This window comes from Oncorhynchus mykiss, chromosome 32 (assembly GCF_013265735.2).
Source record: "Oncorhynchus mykiss isolate Arlee chromosome 32, USDA_OmykA_1.1, whole genome shotgun sequence".
NCBI lineage: Eukaryota > Metazoa > Chordata > Actinopteri > Salmoniformes > Salmonidae > Oncorhynchus > Oncorhynchus mykiss.
Window position 1 is genome coordinate 20,055,637 of NC_050572.1, and position 24,596 is coordinate 20,080,232.

At 42.2% G+C, this 24,596-nt stretch overlaps 1 protein-coding gene across 2 annotated transcripts in view; it reads right to left on the reverse strand.

The window, feature by feature from the left end:
* Positions 1–24,596, reverse strand: part of LOC110489401 (CUB and sushi domain-containing protein 3) — a 650,169-nt gene that overhangs the window by 241,777 nt on the left and 383,796 nt on the right. For both annotated transcript variants that reach the window (XM_036971421.1, XM_036971422.1), the window contains exons 13-20: positions 15,067–15,249; positions 13,063–13,389; positions 8,622–8,816; positions 7,970–8,108; positions 7,511–7,698; positions 6,884–7,072; positions 3,096–3,212; positions 2,219–2,434 (exon numbers count right to left, since the gene is read on the reverse strand). In XM_036971421.1, the coding sequence (XP_036827316.1) occupies positions 2,219–2,434; positions 3,096–3,212; positions 6,884–7,072; positions 7,511–7,698; positions 7,970–8,108; positions 8,622–8,816; positions 13,063–13,389; positions 15,067–15,249 (1,554 nt within the window). The remainder of the gene's footprint in view (positions 1–2,218; positions 2,435–3,095; positions 3,213–6,883; positions 7,073–7,510; positions 7,699–7,969; positions 8,109–8,621; positions 8,817–13,062; positions 13,390–15,066; positions 15,250–24,596) is intronic.

The window sequence follows — 24,596 nt, forward strand, 5'->3', positions numbered from 1 at the left end:
CAGAGGCTTCTAAAGCCATGACATAATTTTCTGGAATTGTCCAAGCTGTTTAAATGCACAGTCAACTTAGTGTATGTAAACTTCTGACCCACTGGAATTGTGATACAGTGAATTATAAGTGAAATAATCTGTCTGTAATCAATTGTTGAAAAATTACTTGTGTTATGCACAAAGTAGATGTCCTAACCAATTTGCCAAAACTATAGTTTGTTAACATGAAATCTGTGTAGTGGTTGAAAAACGAGTTTTAATGACTCCAACCTAAGTGTATGAAAACTTCCAACTTCAACTACATGTATATGACCCTCAAAAATCTTCAGGGATGGCTAAATGAAAGGATTATTTTTTTCTCCCCATCAATTATTGAAGGTGTTGGTATGGGGTGAGGTAGGCCTAAGAGGGGATGTCAGAGCACCAGACAGAGCACCAGACAGAACACCGGACAGAACACTGGGCAGAGAACTGGACAGAACACTGGAAAGAACGCTGGACAGAGCACCGGACAGAGAACTGGACAGAACACTGGACCGAACACTGGACAGAACACTGGACCGAACACTGTACAGAACACTGGACAGAACACTGGACCGAACACTGTACAGAACACTGGACCGAACACTGTACAGAACACTGGACCGAACACTGTACAGAACACTGGACAGAACACTGGACCGAACACTGTACAGAACACTGGACAGAACACTGGACAGAACACTGGACAGAGAACTGGACAGAACACTGGACCGAACACTGTACAGAACACTGGACCGAACACTGTACAGAACACTGGACAGAACACTGGACCGAACACTGTACAGAACACTGGACAGAACACTGGACAGAACACTGGACAGAGAACTGGACAGAACACTGGACCGAAGACCGGACCGAACACTGGCCACAACACTGGACAGAACACTGGACAGAACACTGGACAGAACACTGGACCGAACACTGTACAGAACACTGGACAGAACACTGGACAGAGAACTGGACAGAACACTGGACCGAAGACCGGACCGAACACTGGCCACAACACTGGACCGAACACTGTACAGAACACTGGACAGAGAACTGGACAGAACACTGGACCGAACACTGGCCACAACACTGGACCGAACACTGTACAGAACACTGGACAGAGAACTGGACAGAACACCGGACAGAGAACTGGACAGAACACTGGACCGAACACTGGCCACAACACTGGACCGAACACTGTACAGAACACTGGACAGAACACTGGACAGAGAACTGGACAGAACACCGGACAGAGAACTGGACAGAACACTGGACAGAACACTGGACAGAACACTGGACAGAACACTGGACCGAAGACCGGACCGAACACTGTACAGAACACTGGACAGAACACTGGACAGAACACTGGACAGAACACTGGACCGAAGACCGGACCGAACACTGGCCACAACACTGGACCGAACACTGTACAGAACACTGGACAGAACACTGGACAGAGAACTGGACAGAACACTGGACCGAAGACCGGACCGAACACTGGCCACAACACTGGACCGAACACTGTACAGAACACTGGACAGAGAACTGGACAGAACACTGGACCGAACACTGGCCACAACACTGGACCGAACACTGTACAGAACACTGGACAGAGAACTGGACAGAACACCGGACAGAGAACTGGACAGAACACTGGACCGAACACTGTCCACAACACTGGACCGAACACTGTACAGAACACTGGACAGAACACTGGACAGAGAACTGGACAGAACACCGGACAGAGAACTGGACAGAACACTGGACCGAACACTGGCCACAACACTGGACCGAACACTGTACAGAACACTGGACAGAACACTGGACAGAACACTGGACAGAAGACCGGACAGAGAATTGGACAGAGAACTGGACAGAACACCGGACAGAGAACTGGACAGAACACTGGACAGAACACTGGACAGAACACTGGACAGAGAACTGGACAGAACACCGGACAGAGAACTGGACAGAACACCGGACAGAGAACTGGACAGAGAACTGGACAGAATACTGGACAGAACACTGGACAGAACACTGGAGGCATGTGAAGCTAGAGGGAAAGGAGCTCTCAGTCCAGTCCACTGGTAGATGGTACACGTACACGTACAACCAAGCGTTGAGGAGGCTGCTCTTGAATGGACACACAAAAACATACACACCAATAGCAACCCACCCTCACACTCCTCCTACTCACCAGAGAAGGTAATATTGAATCCCTCGTAGGATATAGAAAAGTCTGATATGAAGCGCAGTTGGGCCTTGAAGTTCCCGTAGAGCCCTGCGTTGGTGGGCGAGGGCAGCTCGTTACCCGTTAGCCGTGCCAGGGGCTGGACAAAGCTGCCATTCTCTGTGATGAGCAGGTAGTCATGGTGATCCTCCAGGTGGAAGGTGTTGAAGGTAAATTGGACTCCTATTGGGACAAACCAAGTCAAGAGGAGAACAGCCAATAATATGGTTCAAGCTACATGTCAACCTCCCCTGATGAAATGATCAAGTTCAATTGAAACGACGGTTTAATCTGAGAGGAGAACAGCCAAGTGGAGGGAGAGAGAACTTCATCTCATTACATTCAAAGGTGAGGTCAGTTAATATAAAAATGAAGGCTCTGGGTTTTCTTATTTTTGGGGGGAAGGGGGGGACGGGACTGCATTTCAATAGAGAAACATAATGATAGTCCATATTGAACATCTTAGCAGCCATGGGAAATTAAAATTCCAAAGAACTTTCATTACTCTCAACCCAGAGTCCTGTATTATAATAATATTTCAGCAAGATGGGCTGGGCTGGGGAAGAGGACCTACAGTGAATCTGTATTCATGTCCATTCCATTCCCACACTGACTTTTACCAGCTTGCTGATAAAAGGAATAGGAGTCCATTCTTCAGCTGTTTATTAATTCACATATAATTAAACAGTATTTACAACATTTTTACGGATTGTTTGCTTGTTTTCACTTAAATAAATGATTTATATGTTATATATCTTCAGGCAGAATAGCTATATCAAAAAGAGTTATGAAGTGTCACATTCCATTATAAATATGATTGTAGTAGTTAATAACCCAGGCTTACCTTTGCCGTGGCTGACCTCCACCGTCCAAGTACAGTTTAGTGAGTTGGGATACATCTCAGGATATCCAGGGGACAGGATGGTGCCGCCGGGCCCTCGCACGTCTCCTCCACACAATGCTTGGGGACAAAGAGGGGGAAGCACTTTACTTTATTGTCCATGTTTTTGCAGAGAACAGAAACAGTGCTCTTCACTGTAATCAGTAATATCAATACTTTGCATGCCAGTCTTTCTTGGCTAAAAGTAGAGGAGAGACTGACTGTATCAATTCTTCTTTTTATAAGAAACGTTAATGTGTTGAACATTCCAAGTTGTTTGCATAGTCAACGTATACACAGCTCTGACACACACTTACCCTACCAGACATGCCACATCAGGGGTCTTTTCACAGTCCCCAAATCCAGAACAAATTCAAGAAAATTCAGTATTATATAGAGCCATGATTGCATGGAACTTCCTTCCATCTCCAATTGCTCAAGTTAACAGCAAACCTGGTTTAAAAAAAACAGATAAAACAACACTTCACGGCACAACGCCTCTCCCCTATTTGACCTAGATATTTTATGTGCATGTATTGATATGTAGGCTATGTCTGCCGTTTTTAAATGGATGTAGTTCTGTCCTTGAGCTGTTCTTGTCTGTTATTGTTCTGTTTTATGTCGTGTTGATGTTTTGTGTGGACAGCAGGAAGAGTAGCTGCTGCTTTCATGTATCTGTCCTAGACAGATGTAGCGCCGTATCAATAATTCATGGAGCAACTTCTTTACTAGTAAGCACTTCATTCAAAGTCTTATCAAACAGGGAAATCTGGACAACTACGTAGACCTCACTGTGTTCCTCACTTTGCTCTCTTTCTTTCCATCTCTCTCTATACATCATTTCACTCCTTTTCTCTCACTCTCTCCTTCTGAACAAGAAAGGAACTGAACAAGATGTTTAATTTTGACATGACCTGCCTTCAATTTCAATATCATAGAACCTTGCATATCAATATTTCAGCATAGACCTTTTCCAAGGGAGGCTGGTAACAGTAATATCAGGACCTTCTATTGAATGCTCTGCAACAGGGACTACATCCTCCCTCCTTATTCCACTTAGATCTACTAGATAGCACAGCCACAAAGTCAATATTGACTATATCGTATATATTCATGAAAACAAAAATGTGCTTTTTGGTATTCATTTAAGGGTTAGGCATAATATTAGCAGTGTGGTTAAGGTTAGGGTTAAGGTTAGGTTTAGGTTTAAAATCACATTTTAAGAAGATAAATTGTTGAAATAGGCTGGGTTTATGACTTTGTGGCTGGGGTAACTAGTGATGACTAGGAGGCAGGGGAGGTAAAATGACAAGCTAGCGGGCAGGTAAAGGATGCCCCCGGATCACTAATCTGGTGAGAATATCAGTTCCTATCAGGCAGAGGAGCCGTCACAGCAAATTGATAGCCTAATGGCCTGGCATTGAATTGCATTGTCTCAGATTTGTTTACTCCCTGGAAAATGAAATAGATCTCTGAAGTCAAAACACGGAGAGATGAACAAGCTACAAGACTTTGTCAGCCCCAGAGTCGATGGGGTGGTTCCTCTTTTACCAATGACGAACTGTCATTGGCTTTAATATTTAAGGACCACTCATGTAAATATCTTGTCACTCATGCATAACACAATTCAATCTTACGGTGGTTTTGTCAATAGGCAGTTTGGCACCATATCATATGAGAGAATATTTAAACTAATTGATGCCTGTTTAAAGTGATAGATCAAGATACTGCACATACTGTAGATCTAAACAGGGCTCTCCAACCCTGTTCTGGATAGCTACCATTCTGTAGGTTTTATCTCCAACCCTGTTCCTGGATAGCTACCATTCTGTAGGTTTTATCTCCAACCCTGTTCTGGATAGCTACCATTCTCTAGGTTTTAACTCCAACCCTGTTCCTGGATAGCTACCATTCTGTAGGTTTTTATCTCCAACCCTGTTCTGGATAGCTACCATTCTGTAGGTTTTAACTCCAACCCTGTTCCTGGATAGCTACCATTCTGTAGGTTTTAACTCCAACCCTGTTCTGGATAGCTACCATTCTGTAGGTTTTAACTCCAACCCTGTTCCTGGATAGCTACCATTCTGTAGGTTTTAACTCCAACCCTGTTCCTGGATAGCTACCATTCTGTAGGTTTTAACTCCAACCCTGTTCCTGGATAGCTACCATTCTGTAGGTTTTAACTCCAACCCTGTTCCTGGATAGCTACCATTCTGTAGGTTTTAACTCCAACCCTGTTCCTGGATAGCTACCATTCTGTAGGTTTTATCTCCAACCCTGTTCCTGGATAGCTACCATTCTGTAGGTTTTAACTCCAACCCTGTTCTGGATAGCTACCATTCTGTAGGTTTTAACTCCAACCCTGTTCCTGGATAGCTACCATTCTGTAGGTTTTAACTCCAACCCTGTTCCTGGATAGCTACCATTCTGTAGGTTTTATCTCCAACCCTGTTCTGGATAGCTACCATTCTGTAGGTTTTAACTCCAACCCTGTTCCTGGATAGCTACCATTCTGTAGGTTTTAACTCCAACCCTGTTCTGGATAGCTACCATTCTGTAGGTTTTAACTCCAACCCTGTTCTGGATAGCTACCATTCTGTAGGTTTTAACTCCAACCCTGTTCCTGGATAGCTACCATTCTGTAGGTTTTAACTCCAACCCTGTTCCTGGATAGCTAACATTCTGTAGGTTTTATCTCCAACCCTGTTCCTGGATAGCTACCATTCTGTAGGTTTTAACTCCAACCCTGTTCCTGGATAGCTACCATTCTGTAGGTTTTAACTCCAACCCTGTTCCTGGATAGCTACCATTCTGTAGGTTTCAACTCCAACCCTGTTCCTGGATAGCTACCATTCTGTAGGTTTTTATCTCCAACCCTGTTCCTGGATAGCTACCATTCTGTAGGTTTGAACTCCAACCCTGTTCCTGGATAGCTACCATTCTGTAGGTTTTAACTCCAACCCTGTTCCTGGAGATGCCCTCCTGTAGGTTTGAACTCCAACCCAGGAACAGGGATGGAGAGCCCTGGTGTAGACTCTAGAGTAGTAGCCTAATGATCAGATACTGTAAGTACTATGCAAACGCCTGGTTTAGCCCACTTCTTCTGTGTTCAGCATGACAATAATCATGACAGATGATTATCTCAATAGGTAAATCCGCCTTCAGTTTTAATGCCCACCATTTTTGTAATAACCTGCAGAACTCCCTGTGTCTTGATTCCCTGGTGCCACTAGGGCAGTTTAATGATTAATCAGGGGAGTCTAATGTTGAGTTTGTTAAATGAGAATTGCATTAAAAAATATATATAAAAGTAAACATTTATTGTGGTGTTGAAATTGTAGTTTTCTAAAAATTGTAACCTGTAGTTTGTGTTTTTGTTTTTTGTTTGTGTTGAATTTGTTGTCCTCAGGGCACCATTGAAAATTAAACCCTGGTCTCAATGGTTTTCCCTGATTAAATAAAGGTAAAACCATTTATATCAATAATAACTCACACACAAACACACCTGGTAACCAGGCAAGTGCAAATCTGCCACAGTCTTGGTCACCATGGCAACAGTCCATACCGTGAAAAACAAATAGATACATGCAAACTGTTGAATGCTTCCGCAGTTCGTGACTTTGGCTTTTGTACAGTACCCTGCACCTGAAAATCACTGGATGTGCACACATTAGTTTTGAACCAATTTGAAGTGGTTTAAACTGGTTTGAACTGATTTGAATTGGTTTAAACTAGTTTTAACTAGTCCATACCATCACAGGTGGGCAGTGGATGGCTCCACCAGTGGTTCTTCTCACAGACAAGCGGTTCTTCGTGGCTCAGTCTGTATCCAGGGTCACAGCCGAATGACACGGTTGAACCAATGGTGAAGTCTTGACCATAACGCAATCCGTTGACCGGGAATCCCGGGTCCTGGCAGGAGTAGGTGTCCACCGTCACGCCTAAGGAGAAAATGTTAGATATATGATGAGGTAACAACAAAGCAATTGACTTTCATCAAATATCTCATACAGAGAACACATACAAAGCTGTAACAGTTCAGGAGTGTTATAAATTAAAACTATGGGTAGGGCTACAGGTGTAGAATCTTAATTTGATCACCCTGTTGCAGGAGAACTTTCCTTCAGTACAGGACATTTTAAACCTGTATTGTATTTGGGATTTAACTAGGCTTCTACTTTGACATTTCAGACTTCCCTTACAGAATATGTATTAACCACTACAAAAGTGTCCATTAATTATAATCCACATAATAATTCAAGTTTCCTGTTGCTGCAGGATTATTTTCCTGCTGTAGAAAACTGGCTCATATTAAGATCTTACATCTGTAAGATCTGACCACATGACCTGACCAGGAACGACTCGACTACTAAACTTACTTTCGTAAATGATCTTAAATCCACTGTTGGAGCGGCTGTTGTCGGTGGTGAAGAGCATATACAGGTGGTTAGTACTACTGAACAGGAACTGGGGCACCTGGGTACCGTTGAACGAGCCAACCAGAGGAGAGAGCAGGTTGGGCCCATCATGGATCTCGAGGAAGTCATAGCCCAGCTCTGTCTGAAACCTGGACCATTGAGAGAGGGGGAATTATGAAAGGCACAAATTTGATTTGCTTGTGATAAAACATATTCAGTAGTGCAGTTGCATAAACATTGATTAAGCCTACTACTGCACTAAAAATAACTTTGAAAGGAGACTCTTTAAAAATACGCAATAAATAAGCAACACCATTCCATTATAAGTGCCTTGATTGATGTAGAAATCCATTCTGCGTATTCAACAGTTAGAAAGTGCTCATAAAATAGAGTAACTTTATTGATATAATGGACACGCACTTGTCAAAGGTGATCTTGATGGAGCGTCCAGGCTCGGTCTCGATGACCCACTCACAGCTGAGGGAGTCCTTATAGTATCCAGGCCACCCTGGGGACAGGATCACCCCACTGGGAGCAGAGAAGTGGCCACCGCAGGGGGCTATAGAGAAGAATACAGGGGGGGAGAGCGAGCGAAAAAGAGAGAGAGAGAGAAAATACATTTTCTTAAGTTTATTGGTGTTGTTGCCTTTTTATATTGACCTGGCACCACTTCCTGTTTAAAAAAAACAACGTATTTGCTAATCTAGAAAACAGTGGCCTACAGCATACTGTACATGTTACAAGGGCAGCTAAGCAGACATGAGGCTCTTTATTACCCTGCCCATATGAGTGATGTCACCACAGCTTTAGGAGCCATGGGGAGCAGGGTGAATGACTGACAGGAAGTCAGATAGAAGGAGACTGACTGCCCTACAGCACACTTGTTCCCTGTCCATCCCTGAGCCTCCCTAGCATCCTTCAACACACAGGTCCACTCCGCTTACACTCACTTAGGCTATTGTCTGTGTTAGGAACAGGGTAATTGACCCCCAAAATTGTGCATGTAAGGACGTGCGCATGTACAGATGTGAGCATGCACGCACACACACACACACATACACATGATATTTACCTTCACATTTGGGGATGGGGCCACTCCACATCACTTTGCCGTTGTCCAGCTCGCAGGTGATGGTCTTGGCCCCCTGGGTCTTGATGAAGCCGTCCTCACAGATCACTGAGATGGAGCTACCCAGCTGGAAGTTGTCCCCGAAGCGCCTCGCATTTATTGGGATGCCCGGGTCGGGACACTCGTTGTGGCCGAATGCTGAAAACAGATGGGCAAATGTTGGCTATTTGTCAGATGTAACCGACGTCACTACGGCTTCGCTTCCTCCACTGTCCCCTTACTGGGCTTGAAACATTGGTCCTCTGATCACAAACACGTGGCGGATTGCTTGAAAATGTACAAACCAGTTGCTCCATTGAAAAATATAAAATTCAATGGCGCCGAGGCATAAGCAACTATGGGGCAAAACAGACAGGGTTTGCTTAGATTGTTGACAACATGTAAACTATATTTAGTCTCCAAATGTTTATTGAAATAACTACATAAATACAGTTCTACAATGAGCATTTTTTGTCTCTCAAATACATAGTTACATGTGTTGGCTAGCTAGCTATTAAATTTTGTCATATTAGCATAGATATGACATCAGTCAAAACCCCTCAAAACAAGACATGGTATTAAGAACAAGATAAAACTAGCTGAAACAAGCGTCTAAGACAAAACAAGATATGGTATCAAGAACAAGATAAAACTAGCTGAAACGAGCCACCTACAACAAAACAAGACATGATATCAAGAAAAATGTAAAACTAGCTGAAATGAGCACCTACGATTCCCTACATGGCAGCCTCATGTCATTGTTGTTAGCTATCTGGCCATCCAGAATCACAACAACGAACAGCATTCTGGCCCCATCAATGCGCACTCATCATTTTCGTGGCGTTGTCAGCAAACCAGTCTATAGTCGTGTACATCTATTGTATTTTCATGTGCATGTCTAATATACTGCATTGCACAACTCTGTAAATGGGTGGTTTTCAGACAGTTTTTTAGACAGTTTACTATTTTCTACATTATAGAATGAGTGAAAACATCAAAACTATGAAATAACAGATAAGGAATAATGTAGTGACCAAAAAAGTGTTAAACAAATCTAAATGTATTGTATATTTGAGATTCTTCAAAGTAGCCATCCGTTGCCTTGATGACAAATTTGCACACTTGCACACTTTGCACTCTTGTATTCTCTCAACCAGCTTCATGAGGTAGTCACCTGGAATGCATTTCAATTAACAGGTATTTAAATATATATATTTAACCAGGTAGGCCAAGTTCTCATTTACAACTGCGACCTGGCCAAGATAAAGCAAAGCAGTGCGACAAAACAACAACACAGAGTTACACATGGGATAAACAAACGTACAGTCAATAACACAATAGAAAAATCTGTATACAGTGTGTGAAAATGAAGTAAGGAGGAAAGGCAATAAATAGGCCAATAGTGGCGAAGTAATGACAATTTATCAATATACACTGGAGTGATATATGTGCAGATGAGGATATGCAAGTAGAAAAACTGGTGTGCAAAAGAGCAGAAAAACAAAAACAAATATGGTGATGAGGTAGGTAGTTGGTTGGATGGGCTATTTACAGATGGGCTGTGGACAGCTGCAGCAATCGGTAAGCTGCTCTGACAGCTAACGCTTAAAGTTAGTGAGGGAGATATAACTCTCCAGCTTCAGGGATTTTTGCAATTCGTTCCAGTAATTGGCAGCAGAGATCTGCAAGGAAAGGCGGCGAGAGAGGTGTTGGCTTTGGGAATGACCAGTGAAATATACCTGCTGGAGCGCGTGCTATGGGTGAGCTTTACCTAGCAAAGACTTGTAGATGACCTGGAGCCAGTGGGTTTGGCAACGAATATGAAGCGAGGACCAGCCAACGAGAGCTTACAGGTCGCAGTGGTGGGTAGTATACGGGGCTTTGGTGACCAAACAGATGGCACTGTGATAGACTGCATCCAATTTGCTGAGTAGAGTGTTGGAGGCTATTTTGTAAATGACATCGCCGAAGTCAAGGATCGGTAGGATAGTGAGTGAAGGAGGCTTTGTTGCGAAATAGGAAGTCAATTCTAGATTTAACTTTGGATTGGAGATGCTTAATGTGAGTCTGGAAGGAGAGTTTACAGTCTAGCCAGACACCTAGGTATTTGTAGTTGTCCACATATTCTAAGTCAGAACCGTTCAGAGTAGTGATGCTAGTCGGGCGTGCGGGTGCGGGCAACGATCGATTGAATAGCATGCATTTCATTTTACTTGCATTTAAGAGCAGTTGGAGGCCACGGAAGGTGAGTTGTATGGTATTGAAGCTCATCTGGAGGTTTGTTAACACAGTGTCCAAAGAAGGGCCAGAAATATACAAAATGGTGTTGTCTACGTAGAGGTGGATCAGAGAATCACCAGCTGCAAGAGCGACATCATTGATGTATACAGAGAAAAGTGTCGGCCCGAGAATTGAACCCTGTGGCACCCCTATAAAGACTGCCAGAGGTCCGGGATTTGACACATTGAACTATCTGAGAAGTAGTTAGTAAACCAGGCGAGGCAGTCATTTGAGAAACCAAGGCTGGTGAGTCTGCCGATAAGAATACGGTGATTGACAGAGTAGAAAGCCTTGGCCAGGTCGATGAAGACGGCTGCACAGTACTGTCTTTTATCGATGGCGGTTATGATATCATTTAGGACCTTGAGCGTGGCTGAGGTGCACCTGTGACCAGCTCGGAAACCAGATTGCATAGCGGAGAAGGTACAGTGGGATTCGAAATGGTCGGTGATCTGTTTGTTCACTTGGCTTTCGAAAGACCTTAGAAAGGCAGGGTAGGATAGATATAGGTCTGTAGCAGTTTGGGTCTAGAGTGTCTGTTAAAAAATCATTTGTGGAATTGCTTTCCTTCTTAATGTGTTTGAGACAGTCAGTTGTGTTGTGACAAGGTATGGTTGGTATACAGAAGATAGCCCTATTCGGTAAAAGACCAAGTCCATATTATAGCAAGAACAGCTCAAATAAGCAAAGAGAAACGACAGTCCATCATTACTTTAAGACATGAAGGTCAGTCAATCCGGAAAAAGTCAAAAACTTTGAAAGTTTATTTAAGTGCAGTCGCAAAAATCACCAAGCGCTTTGATGAAACTGTCTCTCATGAGGACCGCCACAGGAAATGAAAACCCAGAGTTACCTCTGCTGCAGAGGATAAATTCATTAGAGTTAACTGCACCTCAGATTGCAGCTCAAGTGGCTCAAACACGCTAGTAACGGTCCTCTGACTAGATCAAATTATTTTTACATACCTCAACTGGTATGCCTTCCTTTGCATGAAGGTCTAATGTGAGGTATACTTCAATAGTGAGAATAGAACAGAGTAGACCTAGTCTCAAATTGTCTTAAACATTGATTATAGAGAAAGAGGATGATAAAACATATAGGCAACAAAAAAAACTACTACAAAGTTCTTGTTTTTTTGAGGATGTAACATATCATACAAAATGGATGACGTAGTACACAATTGTGCACATTTTTCGTGGGACCCGTTGGGCTCGTGAGCACTACTTTCAAAACTACTGGCTGAAGTTATACAAAAGCTCTGGAACTTCACTTGATGGCAATATTCGAAGCACTTCACTACATGAAAACACCCACTTTTTTCTAAAGGGTGTTTATTCTTTTCGTTATAGTGCTAGTGACCTCCCAGCTATTTTGTCAGACCTTTATGAAGTGTAGAGTGGACTTAAATCCTGGCGCAAGATGTCTTCCAACTAAAACATCCCTTAAACTCTTCTTATCACAGCCTCACAGCCCAAGTCAGACTGACTGACTGATGGATGCCTTGTGACAGAACGAGCACGCCAGTCGAACATAACGTTTGTCACAACGAATCCACATTTAACATTGCTCAATCATGTCACTGATAGTGTCCTACCAGAATAACGTGGAATCCGGTGTCAGGCTGTTAGAAAAGCCAGCTCTAACAGTTGTTGCTAAGGATTCATGGCCTCTTTTTTTCCTGTCTTTTTTTGACAGAAGTGATGAATTGGCGTGACATTTCACTTCTCCTTCAGAAAGAAGCTGTTACCAGGCGGCCATTTGAAAAGGATAACTATGATGGGTGTGAGGGGCAAAGCCGGTTTGGTGGAAATTGATTAAGACCTTATGTGATGACTAAAAAGAACTGACAATGACATGAGCGATAGGCCAGGGTTGGACAAACATCACAAGAATCCAATCAGGACAAGATATACAGGACTATGGTCATTACAGTAAAGTCACCACATGGTGCCACAAAATGATAAGCTATACCTGGTAAGAACCAAGGGCCCAACTGTATTTCACCTGGATTGTGGCAGAGCAACCATGCAATACCTGCTTTATGGGTTCAACTGAACTGAGTCTTAATCAACTGACAAAGACAAACAAAGAACAGCACAGAATTCAATGTCAGGGTTAAACCTACTGCTGTATGTGATGTTGAACCCTCGTCCGGCCATGGAGTGGTCGGCCTGGAACTCCAGCCTCAGTATGTTAGTATTACTATCAAGGTGGGAGGGTGACTCTGCCCCCGAGAAGCGTCCCAGGACGGTGGCGTCCAGCAGCTCTCCGTCTTTCACGGTGAGGAAGTCGTAAGGTGCCTCCAGGTCAAAGTCATTGAAGGCCAGGTGGATGCGACTGCCGGGCTCTGATATGATCAGCCACACGCAGTTCATGTTGTTGCTGTAGCCTTCTGGGTAGTCTGGTGATAGAACCGTGCCTATTGGCGCCGTGAAATTGGACAGGCATGGGACTGTAGAGGAGAGGGAGGGGACAAAGAGAGGAGACTTGGATTATATGATTGGGGGTTGATTGGGTACTAAAAGGAACTGTACTGTATTTGGCAGAAGTGGTTGAAATATATTTTTGTACATTTCTTTCTTTCTAATTATTTACTGTAGATGGGTATGGGAGAACTGTACAGTACAGTATGTTCCAAGTTATCTTCTATGCAATATGAATGTGCCATGCAGGATGATATTTCTAAGAGATTATTTCACCCTTTGGCAGTTTGATCTCCCACTCTCAATGAAATATGAATGCATTCAAATGCAAATGACACTAACTCCTCTGGTCGGGGGTGTGAAACACCTCTCTCTAGTCCCATAAGCATTCTATATAAGACAGTTCATCAGATAACTGTTAGCATGACCGATTTTGGAGAACAGAGCAGTGAATTAATGATTTGACACATTAGTGAGAGCCTAAAGCAGCGCCGGAAGACTGATTAACTAAGTTAAGTGTGTATTTTTCAAAGGCTGATGAACTGATGAGGCGAGATGATGAAGCACAATGAAGCGTGTCCACTTATTAGACTTCCATATCATCAGCATACAACTGAATTTATATCAATACGAACAGAGTGTGAACTCTGAAAATGTATCAGTCACTATATGGAACTGAAATATGGTTCTTACTTCAGAGGATCATGTTCAGGTTGTCATTGTAAATAAGAATTTGTTCTTAATTGACTTACCTAAATAAATAAAGGTGAAACAAAATAAAATGTAAATAATATATCATAGCAGAATGTTTGCCTCTCAAAGCTAGAACTCAATCAACACACTTTTTGTAGCATTTTTTGTAAGTAAGAAGTAGATATGTCTCCATGTTTAGGTTCCCCCTATCACACATGGGAAAGGCAGAATGGTTCTTACTAACAGATGAGCATGATCGTATCCCAAATTGCACCATTTTCCGTATATGATATAGAGCCCATAGGGTTCTGGTCAAAATTAGTGCACTATGTAAGGAACAAGGTGCCATTTAGGATGTAGCCCATTCATTACTGTCCACCCATGAAAATGGTTCATAGGTATTTTCTTCTTCGCAACAACATGAAAATATAATATTGATGTTTTTATACACAATTTCAAGAAACTGAGTTAGTTTTAGACACATAACAAAATGACAAAATGATTACTGTTTTTTTACCCCTTTTTTGTGATATCCAATTAGTAGTTACAGTCTTGTTCCAGCACTGGAACTCCCCTACGGACACGGGAGAGGCGAAGGTCGAGAGCCATGCGTCCTCCGAAACATGACCCTGCCCAGCCACACTGCTCACTTAACCCGCCCGGCCCGCCACAAGGAGTTGCTAGAACATGATGGGACAAGGAAATTGCCGGCTGGCCAACTCCTCCCCTAACCCAGACAATGCTGGTCCAATTGTGCACCGCCTCATGGGTCTCCCAGTCACGGCCAGCTGTCTGTAGTGACACCTATAAGCACTGCGATGCAGTGCCTTAGACTGCTGCGCCACTCGGGAGGCCCCAATTAGATGTGTTTTAGACCCCAAAAATTAGATGTGTTTTAGACCCAAGAAATTAGATGTGATTTAGACCCCAGAAATTAGATGTGATTTAGACCCCAGAATTTAGATGTGTTTTAGATCCCAGTAATTAGATGCGTTTTAGATGTTCATACTCACAGATGCACATGGGGATGTTGGCTGACCACTGGTTGTTGTTCTGACAAGATATGGTCCTTTCCCCGATGAGCTCGAACCCAAACTGGCACTCAAAGCGCAGGATGCCCCCATTCAAGAAGCTGTCTCCTTCCCTTATCCCATAGAGGGGCGTACCAGGGTCTCCGCAACTCTCTTTGTCAATCTCTGTGGAAAACAGTGACAAAAACATAGTGCTAGTGAGCATTATGACAGTTGACAATTTATTTTATTTTAGTGAATACCCAAGGGGAAGTGTGTCTTGTGTCTTTCTGTCATAAAACAAGCATACCATCCATCCTGCTTTCCAATTCACGTAATGGATCCAATTCATACCATGAGTAGTAACAAAGAGGTTGGAATAATACTCAGGCTACATTCAGAACAAACACTGTATCATACAGGCAGCAATCACAAGGCGTTGGTGCTCGTCATCACACCCATATAGACAGAAAATACTGTTGTCCTTAGAGCTGAATTATACACTTATACAGTCTTATTTTCTATTATTTGTGTCCATGTCTGAGAATGTGAAAAAAGGAAATGATAGGACAGTTATTTTGTCTGTTTTTTTAAACCCTACCACACTAAGGAAATAGGCATCCATGTGAATCCTCGCTAACACTGTGCCCGTGTCCATCCAGATAAGCATGAGTAAGCACGCAGTGCCTCTATCTCTCCCTGAATGCAGCAGCCTGGGAGGCCACAAAAACACCTAGGACTCTATTGAATCTGTATCGCTGAAGCGTTAGACATTCAAAGGTAATTTCCTATTGAGCCGTGTTTACCGTGAATGTCAATCACACAGTAACGCTGAATTTCTGCGATATGGATTGAAACAATCCCCTAATCACTCCACCCACACCCCACCCATCCTGGGTCACCCCATCCATCCTGGGTCACCACACCTAGGTAACACCCGAGATTGGCCTGGCTGGTTCCCTCAGAGGGTGCGGGTGTTGGGAGGAGCTGTAATGCATCTGCTAAGACATCTTCCACCACTGCTCAGAGTTGAACCCTGAACCCTGGTGCTCGATCCGAGAGCATTTTCAAATGGTAAGGGAAAGAAAAACTCCTCGAAATTATTATGATCACGTTAGTGGTTCGTGGAGTGGTCGTCGTTTATTTCAGCCTAGGTGTAATGGAAGTCTTTGCAAAGTGTGATATATTGCATTAATTTCAGTCATGACACCGTCTTTATGGGAACCACAATACCTACCGCCCTGACTGCCTGGGCTGGGCTGTTCAATCTGTAGGGAGGGAGGGAGGGCCGGGCCGGTCCTGGGAAGGTTAGAGCATATTTACTGCTCTGTGTTTCACGACATCAGAATAGATAGAGAACAAATTGCTTTAGAGCAGTGCACGTCGCATCTGAATAATGCCTGGCGACAGAATATTAAACACTAAGGCCATCTTTGTCTGTGGGGAAATGGTCAATTGTTATATCCTACCTGGCATGAGTATGATGTGCTCATAAGCACAATGCATACTGTTTGCCCCTAGCCTGGCCTTCTGTGGGGGGGTTTCTACTCCTGCATGCTTCCAGGAACAGCTGGACAAATTGTAACGATATTGCCAAGCCTCTGTAAGTAATGTAACACACAGCAATAAGGCCAGAATGGGGCATTCATTGTCCATTTCTAGCAATACAAGTACATGTATTTCCAGTCAACAATACAGGCTATCACAGAAGCCCAATTTATAGGAAGTAGCAACCACATTGTACATGCAAAAGGGTGAAGAATATGTCATCGTATGCCTACTCCTCACGTATGCTAATTTTAAATACTACCAGTGAGATTTACCTTTCATAAATCTTGGCTAAGAATTGATCATTAAGCTAGATTCAGCCTTCCCTGAGAATTACAGTCCAATTTGAATCGACATTTAAGAAGTTTATTCAAAGGCCCGATGTGGAACTAGAGAAAAGAACATCTCAAAGATGAAAGTCACTAACAGAGATTCAAAGGACGGGAAGGGAGCCACGCTAGTATAAGCCCACATCTATTCTAATGAGGATGTGAATCTGTATCTGAGATTTTGAAAGCCTTACAGTAATACGCTTGTACTGTATGAGTACTGTTGAGTAAAACTTGACCAACTCATCAAGAGATATACACTACCGTTCAAAAGTTTGGGGTCACTTAGAAATGTCCTTGTTTTTGAAAGAAAAGCACATTTTTTGGGCCATTAAAATAACATCAAATTGATCAGAAATACAGTGTAGACATTGTTAATGTTGTAAATGACTATAGTAGCTGGAAACGGCTGATTTTTTAAAGTTCTGCTGAAGAACCCTCGATTAATTAATCCCAAGGTGACGTGGCTGAGTAACAAATTCAATTGTCTCCCTGAAGTGAATTCAGCTTAGTTGTATTCCTTCGTGTTTGCCCTTGCTATAGATGAGAAATAGAATGAGAAACTCTCAAGTGGATAAATCAAATGATAGTCAGACATACACTACCATTCAAAAGTTTGGGGTCACTTAGAAATGTACTTCTTTTTTTTAAATAACATCAAACTGATCAGAAATACACTTTAGACATTGTTAATGTTGTAAATGACTATTGTAGCTGGAAACTGCATATTATTTATGGAATATCTACATAGGCGTACAGAGGCCCATTATCAGCAACCATCACTCCTGTGTTCCAATGGCACATAGGGTTAGCTCATCCAAGTTTATAATTTTAAAAGGCTAATTGATCATAGCAAACCCTTTTTAAGCTATGTTAGCACCGCTGAAAACTGTTGTTCTGATTAAAGAAGCAATAAAACTGGCCTTCTTTAGACTAGTTGAGTATCTGGAGCATTTGTGGGTTTCAAAATTACCTGAAACAAAGACTTTTCTTTTCTTCTGAAGCTCATCAGTTTATTCTTGTTCTGAGAAATGAAGGCTATTCCATGCGAGAAATTGCCAAGAAACTGTAGATCTCGTACAACGCTGTGTACTTCTCCCTTCACAGAACAGCGCAAACTGGCTCTAACCAGAATAGAAAGAGTAGTGGGTGGCCCGGTGCACAACTGAGCAAGAGGACAAGTACATTAGAGTGTCTAGTTTGAGAAACAGACGCCTCACAAGTCCTCAACTGGCAGCTTCATTAAATAGTACCCGCAAAACACCAATCTCAACATCAACAGTGAATAGGCGATTCCGGGATGCTGGCCTTCTAGGCAGAGCTCCTCTGTGCAGTGTCTGTGTTCTTTTGTCCATCTTAATCTTTTCTTTTATTGGCCAGTCTGAGAAATGGCTTTTTCTTTGCAACTCAGCATTCCTTATTTCTCTGTATTCACTCTGTATTTCTATCAATTGTAAATTCATGTGTAGCCTTCAAATGATACTACAGAGCAATGTATTGCTCATAGCTACAGAAACCATACAGAAACCCTACCAACATTTCCTCGGGGTACGCTCATATTCCATAATAATCTTCTCATACTTGTTCAGTCTCATGTAGGAAAAAGCCTTTGCGAGAACTGATAGTTAATTACCAGTAGTTCATCTGGTCATTACATTAACCCCTAATAGGGTATTTCCTCAATAAATATTGTAAGAGTTGGAAATTGGAGTTGATGATCATTGATTAGTAATGCCTGACATGTGTTCATAATTTCCTGTCTGTAATGTGACCGATATGATGGTTGCTTCTAGAGAATAAAGTCAGGTTTTATGACCTCTTGTATGCTGCCTACATCTGGTCTTCATTTTCCTTCTAGTAGTATTTTCTTTCTCTGAACCCTTGTTACAATGGTATTTCTACACGTATTTAATAAGCATGTCTGCACACACTGAATTCATGTACAGATTCAGCTTCCACAGTGTACAGTATGTAAAAAACAATGGAATTGGCCGACATCAACGTGACCATTATAATTTGAAACTATATCTGTCACATCAGGAACTTTGTCAAAGATGAAACTGTGATTTGTCCTCCAAGGCTCCATAAAAGTACATTAACATCTCATCAATAGAACACGATACGTAATTTGAGCTCATGAGATATATACTCAGTTTATGACCTAATCAGGGTCCCACATCTTCATTCCAGTCATTGCACATGGAGGTTTTAAATCTGTCACAGGGGTCCCAAACCTTCAGCTCTTTTCAGTTTGGTGGACACAAATGAATCAGTGTGTGTGTGTGTGTGTGTGTGTGTGTGTGTGTGTGTGTGTGTGTGTGTGTGTGTGTGTGTGTGTGTGTGTGTGTGTGTTTGTGTTCAAGTTGAAAGTGTTAATGTCATGTGCACAAAAACTGTGAAATGCCTTTCTTGCACGATCTATACTCAACTATGCATTAATCAATATCAATGTAGTACAAAAAATAACAACGTAGAACAAAAACACACAATAAATAAAAATAAAAGGGTCAGTTCAGGGTCAGTTCCAATAGAATATTTACAATGTGCAGGGATACTGGATTGACAGAGGTAGATACTGTATGTATAGGAGTAAGGTGACTAGGCATCAAGATATATGACAAACACAATAGCAGCAGTGTATATGACGATTGTATGTGAGTGTGTGTGCATGTTTGTAGAGTTAGTATGAATGTGTATGCATGTTATGTGTGTGTGAGCAAATAATTAAGTGAGTGTGTGTATGTGTTTGTGTTGCTGTGTCAGTGTGCGTGAGTGTGTAGAGTCCTGTAAGTGTGCATAAAAACAGTTCAAAAATGAATAAATGCATGGGTCAATTCAGTCTGTGTAGCCATTTTGTTAGCTATTTAGCAGTCTTTTGGCTTGTGGATAGAAGCTGTTCAGGAGTCTGTTGGTGTCAGACTTGATATGCCGGTACCGTTTGCCAGTGCGGAAGAAGAAAAAACAGTCTATGTCTTGGGTTGCTGGAGTCTTTAACATTTGTCTGGGCTTTCCTTTCCCACCGCCTGATATAGAGGTCCTAGATGGCAGGAAGCTCAATGTAATAGTCCGGTGGCCATTTGATTAATTGTTCAGCAGTCTTATGGCTTTGGGGTAGAAGCTGTTATGGAGACTTTTGGTCCTAGACTTGGCACTCTGGTACCGCTTGCCGTGCGGTAGCAGAGAAAACAGTCTATTACTTGGGTGACTGGAGTCTCTGACAATGTTATGGGCTTTCCTCTGACACCGCCTATTGTATAGGTCCTGGATTGCAGGAAGCTTGGCCCCAGTGATGTGCTGGGCCGTACGCACTACCCTCTGTAGCGCCTTACGGTCAGATGCCGAGACCTTGCCGTACCAGGCGGTGATGCAACTGGTCAGGGTGCTCTCGATGGTGTAGCTGTAGAACCTTTTGAGGATCTGGGGACCCATGCCAAATATTTTCAGTTTCCTGAGGGGTGTTGTTGTGCCCTCTTCACAACTGTCTTGGTGGGTTTGGACCATGATAAATCATTGGTGATGTGGACACCAAGGAACTTGAAACTCTCGACCCGCTCCACTACAGCCCCGTTGATGTTAATGGGGGCCTTTCGGCCCGCCTTTTCCTGTAGTCCACAATTTGATATGTTGTCATCTAAGAAGAAAATACTAGTAACAATGAAAGTACTAATGAAGACAGTAGCTAAATGCTAGCAACACACCCAAGTGACACTACTAGTTAAAAATTCTAAGGGATATTATTCACTACAAATGGAATTACATTCTGGTTAAAAGACAGACCTTATTAATAGCCATACAGCGATAAAGTGGGCTTGAGGTGACAGTTTATGTTTTGGTGTTCACAAGTTTTGTGCTGTGATAAGTCTGTACGGTCTAACAACAGTAGGGTTGTTTTTGTGATTAATAATTCATTCGTTTTTATGTGGATTAAGGTCTTTAAGAGGGGATTTTTACTTTCATACAAAGTTATATTTTATGTGTTTAGTCTGTAAAGGAAATACAGACAGTGAAGCCAGCTTTTTTACATTTTATAATTATTTTGGTGTTTTTTCAAGGTTGACGGAACCGGTTTCATGAGTTTAGTCATACACGATTTTGCTTAAATATTAAGTAATGTTGTCTATTTTCTGTGTTACTTAAAGTAGGCAACAGAGTCAAGGTTCATTCCTATTTGGATGTGAGCTATTTATTATATGCATTTGGTTGTAATTTTGAACTTTGAAATGGGGTTTATTTTGTGTAAAAGTGACCCACAGTATTGTGATTACATTGTTCTTACCAACTCTAAACTTTTACTTCAATCAAAAAACAAAAGAGGATAATTAAAAGCAGTCAACAAACCAAGATAATGTGAGAACCCCGAAATCCTGGTTGCCTTGAATTAATGTACTGAGATAATCACACCTTTACATATGCAAATTGGAGTGGGTCTAGGGTGTCTGTAATGATGGAATTGATGTGTGCCATAACCAGCTTCTCAAAGCACTTCATGATTACAGATGTGAGTGCTACAAGGCGGTAGGCATTGTGGCATGAAGCCTTAGAGTTTTTGGGAACATGAATGATGGTGGTCATCTTAAAACATGTGGGGATTACAGACTGGGACAATGAGAGGTTGAAAATTACAGTGAATATACCTGCCAGCTGCTCTGCGAATGCTCTGAGACCGCCCCCTGGAATACCATCCGGCCCTGTGGCCTTACAAGGATTGACCTGATTAAAGACCTTACTCACGTCGGCCTTGGAGAACGAGATCACTCAGTCCTCTGGGTCAGTGTGGGCACTCACGCAAGGCACGGTGTTGTTATTGTCGAAGAGTCTATAAAATACATTGAGTTCATCTGGTTGAAAGGTATCATTGGGCAGATCATGGCTGGTCTTGAAAAGTGAAATCCATGAAAAGTGTCGTTTAAAGTTTGCCACAAGCCACCTGGGAGACACACCAAACATGTGGAAGAAGGTGATCTGGTCAGATGAAACCAAAATTGAACTTTTTGGAAACAATGCAAAACGTTATGTTTGGCGTAAAAGCAACACAGCTCATCACCCTGAACACATCATCCCCACTGTCAAACATGGTGGTGGCAGCATCATGGTTTGGGCCTGCTTTTCTTCAGCAGGGACAAGGAAGATGGTTAAAGTTGATGGGAAGATGGATGGAGCCAAATACAGGACCATTCTGGAAGAAAACCTGATGGAGTCTGCAAAAGACCTGAGACTGGGACAGAGATTTGTCTTCCAACAAGACAATGATCCAAAACATAAAGCAAAATCTACAATGGAATGGTTCAAAAATAAACATATCCAGGTGTTAGAATGGCCAAGTCAAAGTCCAGACCTGAATCCAATCGAGAATCTGTGGAAAGAACTGAAAACTGCTGTTCACAAATGCTCTCCATCCAACCTCACTGAGCTCGAGCTGTTTTGCAAGGAGGAATGGGAAAAAAATTCAGTCTCTCGATGTGCAAAACTGATAGAGACATACCCCAAGCGACTTACAGCTGTAATCGCAGCAAAAGGTGGCGCTACAAAGTATTAACTTAAGGGGGCTGAATAATTTTGCACGCCCAATTTTTCAGTTTTTGATTTGTTAAAAAAGTTTGAAATATCCAATAAATGTCGTTCCACTTCATGATTGTGTCCCACTTGTTGTTGATTCTTCACAAAAAAATACAGTTTTATATCTTTATGTTTGAAGCCTGAAATGTGGCAAAAGGTCGCAAAGTTCAAGGGGGCCGAATACTTTCGCAAGGCACTGTATATCAGCATGTTAAAAATGTCCAACCAGAGGGAAAAACATTCTAAAGCACCTTTACTCCACACACAGAGATGCGTACAAAGCTCTCCCTCGCCATCCATTTGGCAAATCTGACCATAATTCTAACCTCCTGATTCCTGCATACAAGCTAAAATTAAAGCAGGAAGCACCAGTGACTCTGTCTATAAAAAAGTGGTCAGATGAAGCAGATGCTAAACTACAGGACTGTTTTGATATCACAGACTGGAATATGTTCCGGGATTCTTCTGATGACATTGAGGAGTACACCAAATCAGCCACTGCCTTTATCAATAAGTGCATCAAGGAAGTTGTTCTCACAGTGACTGCACCCAGACTATTTGCATTGCCCCCTCCCCCTCCTACGCTGCTGCTACTCTCTGTTATTATCTATGCATAGTCACATTATCAACTCTACCTACATGTACATATTACCTCAATTACCTCGACACCGTTTCCCCTGAACATTGACTCTGTACCGGTACCCCCTCTATATAGCCCTGCTATTGTTATTTACTGCTGATCTTTAATTATGTAATTCTTATATCTTACTTTTTTGTAGGTATTTCCTTAAAACGGCATTGTTGGTTAAGGGCTTGTAAGTAAGTTATTTTGCTCGTTTGATGACTGCAGAGGTCGTAAGGGGGACTTCTTGTACTTAATGTCCTGACCCGTAGAGTCAGTGTTTTCTGTGATAGCCCTGTGTGCGGGAGCCCTGTCCTTTAGCTTGGTGCCAACCTCTGTATTAATCCAGGGCTTTTGATTGGGGATGCAGTGAACCTTAACTGTGGGGACAACGCCACTGATGCATTTCCTAATGAAGCCGGTGACGGATGTGGTTAGCTGGTTGATGTTATCGACGGTGTCTCGGAAAATACTCCAATCAGCTTTCTGATTTTGATGACCATTTCTCAATGGAGAGAGTCAGGAGTACTTCCTGTTTGATATTCTGCTTGTTAACAGGAAGCAGGAGTATGGAGTCATCTGATGTGTGTGTGTCCCAGTATTGTGTGTGTGTGTCCCAGTATATGTCTGTGTTTGTGACATTTTACAGTACTCTAAGAACTCCCCAAGTCTTCCAATAATATTGAATCTATCAATGCAGCTATTCTTATCTCATTGTCACTTTATTCAAGCTCATCTAGCACTCATTTAGATGAACAAATAAGCACACACTTCATATTCAAATGGTAAATACAGGATCAAGTATTAATCACTCCAACAGGGTTTGTGTATCTCAAATGGCACCCTATTTTCTATCTATTGCACACTATATAGGAAATAGGGTACGATTTGGGAAGCATCCACTGTCTTTATAGAAATATTCAAATTAAACCTGTGTTATTGTTCATAGTCTTTATTTTTGCTCTGACGTCATGGAATGATTCAATGTGGATTAATCATGATTTATATATTTCTTTCCTCACAGCGTCCTCCGGAAATTACTCATTGCCATCATTACTGAGCTCTACAGGATGACAATGTTTGCCTTAATGGCAATAAAATGAAATTCACTCAGAAATGAGAGGCAGCTTTGCCTTGTTTGCTTCAGTACACCATCATATTCAGGGAAATTAACCTCACACCATGTTTTCACCCACAGAATGTAATTCTCCTCGACTATTCCGCTTGTTACTACCTACAACTCAATTCCTTCTTTCTTTGTCCTACTTCCAGCTCAGAATCTTATTGGCCATATGCATGGAATCTTTAAGAACGTGTGCATGACAAAAACAAAGATAATAACAAGGGAAATATGCTGAACAATTCGTTTCCATTTCTGTGTTGAACCTTCTAACCTCTACTGGGTGAAATCAGGATGATTCATTGAACAGTATATATTTTGGGGGTAAAGGGGATACTTAAACACTTACCCCTGTTAA